At 41.7% G+C, this 6545-nt stretch overlaps 1 protein-coding gene across 1 annotated transcript in view; it reads left to right on the forward strand.

Moving 5' to 3' along the window:
* LOC143781438 (anterior gradient protein 3-like) overlaps window positions 1–1719 on the forward strand; it is a 34098-nt gene extending 32379 nt beyond the window's left edge. Inside the window, exon 8 of the mRNA XM_077268044.1 lies at window positions 641–1719. Within this exon, the coding sequence (XP_077124159.1) occupies window positions 641–690 (50 nt within the window). The 3' untranslated portion in view covers window positions 691–1719. The remainder of the gene's footprint in view (window positions 1–640) is intronic.
* Window positions 1720–6545: the final 4826 nt, after the last annotated feature.

The following is a 6545-nucleotide window of genomic DNA, read 5'->3' on the forward strand; positions in this document are numbered from 1 at the left end:
AATACTTTAAAACTGGATCTTTCCCTTTAAGAATGTGCATGCTGTCAGTGAATGGAGACCTCCTTGTCCTGGTCAAGTCATACTCGGTACCACGTAGGTGTGCACATGTCAGTTTGTGTCCAAACTCTTTACCTTGATGTCAAACAAGAATGTTTTCATTCACAGACAACAGGCGGAGAGGTTAAAAATTGATTTGCAAAGTAATATTTAAAAGTTGGATACACTCAAATATAAGAACATTTTTAAAGGGGAAATTAACTTTTTTTTTTTTTTTTCAGCCGATGCCTTCAGTGATGGGCTTTGAATTTCGACCCCTAATGATTTGAAAATGTATTACATCGTAAAGACTTTTTTACATTGAATATATGACTTTTCTCAATGCCCCTCCCATGAGGAGCGGAGCACACATTTCATGTTATATTTACCCACACAGCAGATGGTTATCTGTGCTTACTGCTGCCCCCTGCTGGGTAAAGTATGAGAAGTAGGGGAAGTGAAGTGACAAATAATCCCAGCATGTTTTTAGCTTACAAAAAATTGTCACTTCCCTTTAGCCATTGGCGACTATCAGTAAAAATGGAGTAAATGAAGGGAACAAGTATCTAACAAAGTGTATCTAATCCTTGTTCATTTTTCCTAGTGATAGAAAACATGAAGAAAGCGTTACATCTTATTAAGCCCGAGCTATGAGCCACCACACGGGGACCCATCTCACCAGAAATCCTGTTTTTGCCGATCTCTGTGAACCCCATATTGGGATTTTTGGCGTCATGTATAACTTTTCATTTCAGAAAGGAGTAAACGGCTTATTGCATTTTTACCATCTAAAGTTTTTGGGTTTTTTTAATTAAAAAAAATCTGATTAGTATGGCAGATGCTCAGTTGGCAATTAGATTATATAGTATACATTTGGCTCCCTCTAGTGGTGAATGCAGGCTGACACAATTATATTTACCGGAATGTTAGAACTAAAGGCATTTACTGCTATCCTGACAGCTGGGGGGCTAACTTCTCAGACCCCCGCCAGTCCTGAGAATGAGATACCATAGTCCCATTGTGCGAATGAAGAAGTAGTGCACACGTATCACTTCTATAGGACTGATACAAAGATTAGTTCCTTAAGTTAAAGGGGTATTCTCATGATATAAAATTGCTTTTGTTAGCCAAAATGAAAATAAGCAAGTTTGCAGTTGACTTGCTTATATTTTCTATTTGTTGTCCTCCTGCAGAGTTTTTATCTTTCAAAGTCTACAGCTCATTTCCATGGAACTCATCAAGCAGACCCCGGACAAGTGTACACAGGTAGTTACATCAAAGGACAGGAGTTAACTCTTAACATCCCAGCCACCTCTCTCCAGCCCATTGATTTCTATACAGCACTTATTTCTTCACCTCCCTCTCGGCTTCTGATAAGTTGCTATTATAAATCTTGCAAAATCCCCAGCCCCCACAATCGTGTTGCTTCCAGAGCAGGTCTCCTAAACAGGGCTCTGACTTTCCTGAGCTGTGTGTTTGTTCAGATGCCGTTATCTCGGTGTATGAATATTTGCTTGTTTCGGCCAAACGCCAAAAGTCATGCTGCTTGTCACAGACAAATGTCTACACCTATAGCGCGTCTTACTAATCAGATTTTTCAAATGGTTCTTTCTGTGAAGTTTAAGGGGTGGGGAATTAAAAATAAAAACAAAGGTAAATAAAAAAATAAAATTCTTAAAAAAATCATTCTTGTACAAATGAATAGAGCAAACAATGACTGCAAGAGGACGGGAGCATGGCCTCCACTTCATCTCACATACGTTTGGGTTTAAAGAATTCATTATGTGCCATGCACTGGTATGCCCAGATCAGCACATCATCCACAGATCCCCCATAACAGTGCGTCATCCACAGGTCCCCCATAACAGCATGTCATCCACAGGTCCCCCATAATAGCATGTCATCCACAGATCTCCTATAACAGTGTCATCCACAGGTCCCCCATAACAGTGCGTGATCCACAGATCCCCCCATAACAGCGCGTCATCCACAGATCCCCCATAACAGTGCGTGATCCACAGATCCCCCCATAACAGCGCGTCATCCACAGATCCCCCATAACAGCGCATCATCCACAGATCCCCCATAACAGCGCGTCCTCCACAGATCCCCCATAACAGTGCGTCATCCACAGGTCCCCCATAACAGTGCGTCATCCACAGATCCCCCATAACAGTGCGTCATCCACAGCTCCCCCATAACAGCTTGTCATCCACAGATCCCCCATAACAGTGCGTGATCCCCAGATCCCCCATAACAGCGCGTCATCCACAGATCCCCCATAATAGCGCGTCATCCACAGATCCCCCATAAGTGTGTCCTCGGCAGATGTTTTTCCCCTCCTGGGCACCTGGGGGCCACATTGACCCTTGGAGCTCTCCCAGGATCTGCTATTTCCCAGTAACCTGATTCCCTAGAAATCTGAGTGACGTGTTTAATCTGCGGCCGTGGAGGAGCAGGATCCAGCAGATCCGTGTCGGCGCAGCAGGGTGTTGGCCGCTCCAGCAGATGTTCACTCTGACAACCTCCGTATATTTCCTTTTATGACACAGGCAAATATTTGTACAAGATGAGAACAAAGCCGATATTGGCGGGTGAGAGTGGGGCGCAGCTTAGGACACCTCAGCACTCGGGCCCGGACACGACACTTTACAGCACCGGCGAATCAGCGTAGAAGGCTCCGGGATGTATCCAGCACAGCTGAGGTGTCCCCGACCCAGTAGTCATAAGTTAGGGAATTGTATTCTAAGCAATTCTACAGGGGCAGAATACGGGCTGCACTGAGCCTGCACTCCGCTGACTCCACCCTGCAAGTCTATGGGATCACTGGGGACGGCGTTAGGGAAGGGCGTCCTCCATTCAGCGTCTCCCAATTGGGGGATGAGGTGCTACCTAAACGGCGCATCACCCACCCCTGCAGAAGGCCTGAAAGCCTACACCCGTGACCACCACAGATCTCTACTCTTTGTGTAGTCAATGATGTATGCATTCAACTGTATGGTTAATAAATATTTTACATACTGTACAGTTATTTGGTCACAGTGCGGTATTATGTAAGTGCTGTATCGCGGTATTGTGCGAGTGCTATATCCTAGTATTTTTAAACTCCTTGTTCTTTCAGGAACAGTTTGCATCAGGCTCATTATTATCACAGTCCACCACTCCTCTGTGGGTCATTTGCATTTAAGCTGTTCCATCCTGCATGTCCACATGGATAGTCCTTCTCTGAACCCTGCTTATACAGGTACTATACAGATGATCAGGTTTTAAATACATCAGATAGGGATTGCATACATTAGTTAGGACTGCTCTATAAGGGTATACCTTGGTGATTTGGTGGAGCAGCTTAGTATACATTTTTTTGCAAAAAAACGTATCAACTAAATACCCTGTTTTCTTTACATCTTTTGACTAGCACTTGCTGATTACTGTGATTTTTTTTTTTTTCTTTTACAACAGAGTATTTTTGACCTCTGTGTGCTCTTTTGTGTCTTCAAGTTTTCTGGTGGTGTGAACAGGTTCCTACAGACTTGTTCAATGTGCAAGTGGCCCGTGTGTTTCTGGTTCATTATCATCACAGACAGGATTACAATAAAACCTCTTTACTCAGGACCTATCATTCAAATGATGTCACAGCTCACCTCCTCCTCCTGTACAATGACTGATAACACCTCTATATACAGCAGATAACACAGGATCCACCATTCACAATAGGTGATATCACAGCTCACCTCCTCCTCCTGTACAATGACTGATAACACCTCTATATACAGTAGACAACACCGGATCCACCATTCACAATAGGTGATGTCACAGCTCACCTCCTCCCCCTGTACAATGACTGATAACACCTCTATATACAGCAGATAACACAGGATCCACCAATCACAATAGGTGATGTCACAGCTCACCTCCTCCTGTACAATGACTGATAACACCTCTATATACAGTAGATAACACAGGATCCACCATTCACAATAGATGATGTCACAGCTCACCTCCTCCTGTACTATGACTGATAACACCTCTATATAATATACAGTAGATAACACAGGATCCACCATTCACAATAGGTGATATTACAGCTCACCTCCTCCTCCTGTATAATGACTGATAACACCTCTATATACTGTAGATAACACAGGATCCATCATTCACAATAGGTGATATCACAGCTCACCTCCTCCTCCTGTACAATGACTGATAGCACCTCTATTTACAGAAGATAACACAGGATCCACCATTCACAATAGGTGATGTCACAGCTCACCTCCCCTCCCTTCACAATGACCTTTGCACACGCTCATTAGATGCATCAATACAAAGGATAGTGTGTGAATCTGTTCATTGTGACTAATGTACATGTAGATTTCCTGTAACTACATGTTAGAAGCACAAAAATAAAATGCCTTCCCGTGTGGTAAATGTAGCGTTGCTCCTTATTATCGCAGCGTGGATCCGATACCGTTGAACACCGGAGACAATTGACAAGAAAAGGATCCACATGGCCGAATAGATGAAGAATATGTAACTTTATTTCACATAGTTAAAAAGTAAAGTTGTCCTGACAATTAAAGAACATTGTCCATTGTGACGTAGGTTTCAGTCCGAAGCCCTCAGTCATAGAATTGTTATCAGTTGTCACATCGTTTCTCTAAAGGTTTCAGGAAAGGACATGTTTGAGGTCATGAAATTAATTTCTGTATCGTGAGTCATAAAATAAAAGATGTCATTAGTTTCTTTAAATCTTCCGAGAATGACTCTGACCACGCGTTTCACTGCTCCTTTTGTGAACTCCTTTTCCAACCAATTTTGCACAATTCCCCAGGAGCAGCTTTAGGGCCGGAGCACAACTCCACATGCCGTAAACACCACACTTTTAAAAGTAAACAATCCCTTTTAAGTGTTACATTTTGCTTAGTTATTATTATTTCTTTTCACTTCTCTGTTTTTTTTTTTTCCATGTTTATTTGAGAATATTTTTACTCTTAATTACACAGTCATCGTCAGCTGAAAATATCCTCCTGTGTGAAATCCAGGCCAGGATCTGTGCATGAGGCAGCGGAGGCATCGACTGATGATTCAGCACTGCAGAAGCGATTGTCCTAGTGCTGACGAGTCATTGATCCCAGTGATGTTATGTTCTGCGGATGGAACCGGAGCACTGACAAGTCTAATACTCAGGGTCCCAGCTCCCAAGCCCGCCAACCCATCCCAGATAAATTCTCACCATTCACATCCCAAAGAAAATACTTTAGAGACGGAGGTGTACGTTAACCCTTTCATGGCCAAACACAAATTTGTGTGCACCATGATGTCTTTGGATGTTTTTTTTCTGTTTTTATTCTTTATATTTTATGTGGCAAACTCTCAGTGACTAGAAGCATTCAGATGCCTGTGCTCTTCCCTCTTACTGTCAAAACCATTCTGATGCAGAGCAGGAAACATTTCAGATCATCGAGGCAGCGCTAGGGGGATTTTTTGTTGCTGTTGGTGGAATTATTTTGTTTACTATTTTATTTACAGGAAAACATTTGTAAAGATATGATAACTAAACATATTGATTGAGCTCACTGACAAAATAAATGACACATAGGTACCGCTATGGGTCCATTACACACCTCTGCACCCATAGCGGGACCACTTATTTTTTTATGTGGAATTCAGACTTTGCTGAAATATTCATATTTTACAATTAAATTAAAGTTTTTGCTTGTACTTTCTATATCTTCTCTGAAGGTGGTCACTAATAGGGAGTATAGATCAAAATTGTTTCCCTGTGATGACTCCTCTAATTAAGAGTTACAAACTCTCTGTTAGGGCAAACCCAGATGGTCATTGATTCTCTCATCCAAGAGAATCGGGACGATTATGCAAATTACACTCTGAGGGTGTAAGTATAGTGTGATCCGATTTTCTCCAATGAGAGATCCAGAGCACACCGTGAGACGATGGAGAACAAATCTCTCCATCTTCTCCATTGTCAGTACGTGGAAATCAGATGTCATCCGAGGGCAGTCCGATGATTATGATTTGCAGTTTTATAAAAGTAAGTTTTCATTTTCGTCTTGTGATATTCATTGAGATTTTTTGCACCAATTCTTCAAATTGTCGCATGTCTTAAATTTTGCCCAAAATCAAAATGCTCTTTTTTTTATTCTGCGACCCGTTTTATGATCCCTTAGCTCAAAAAGTTCCATGTTTCACAAAACGATGCGATAATTGCACCAATAAAAATAGTGTATATCATTTTACAGCAGTACATTTGTGGCAAAATTTTGCAACTTTTTATATGAAGTCGCATTTCATTAATTTGTCTAAAACATCTGGAAAAATCACATTGATGGAAAAATAGGAAAATAAATGACAAAAGGCAACTTGAAAAAGGTGCAAATCGTTTAATGAGCTGGTCGCAAATCAAAAAAGTCAATAAGGAGACATATTCACAAAAAAATTGACAACAAAGCAGTGATGAATCGGGGCATAAAGTCTACCAGAACATTGCGGAA

This window comes from Ranitomeya variabilis, chromosome 6 (assembly GCF_051348905.1).
Source record: "Ranitomeya variabilis isolate aRanVar5 chromosome 6, aRanVar5.hap1, whole genome shotgun sequence".
NCBI classification, from domain to species: domain Eukaryota; kingdom Metazoa; phylum Chordata; class Amphibia; order Anura; family Dendrobatidae; genus Ranitomeya; species Ranitomeya variabilis.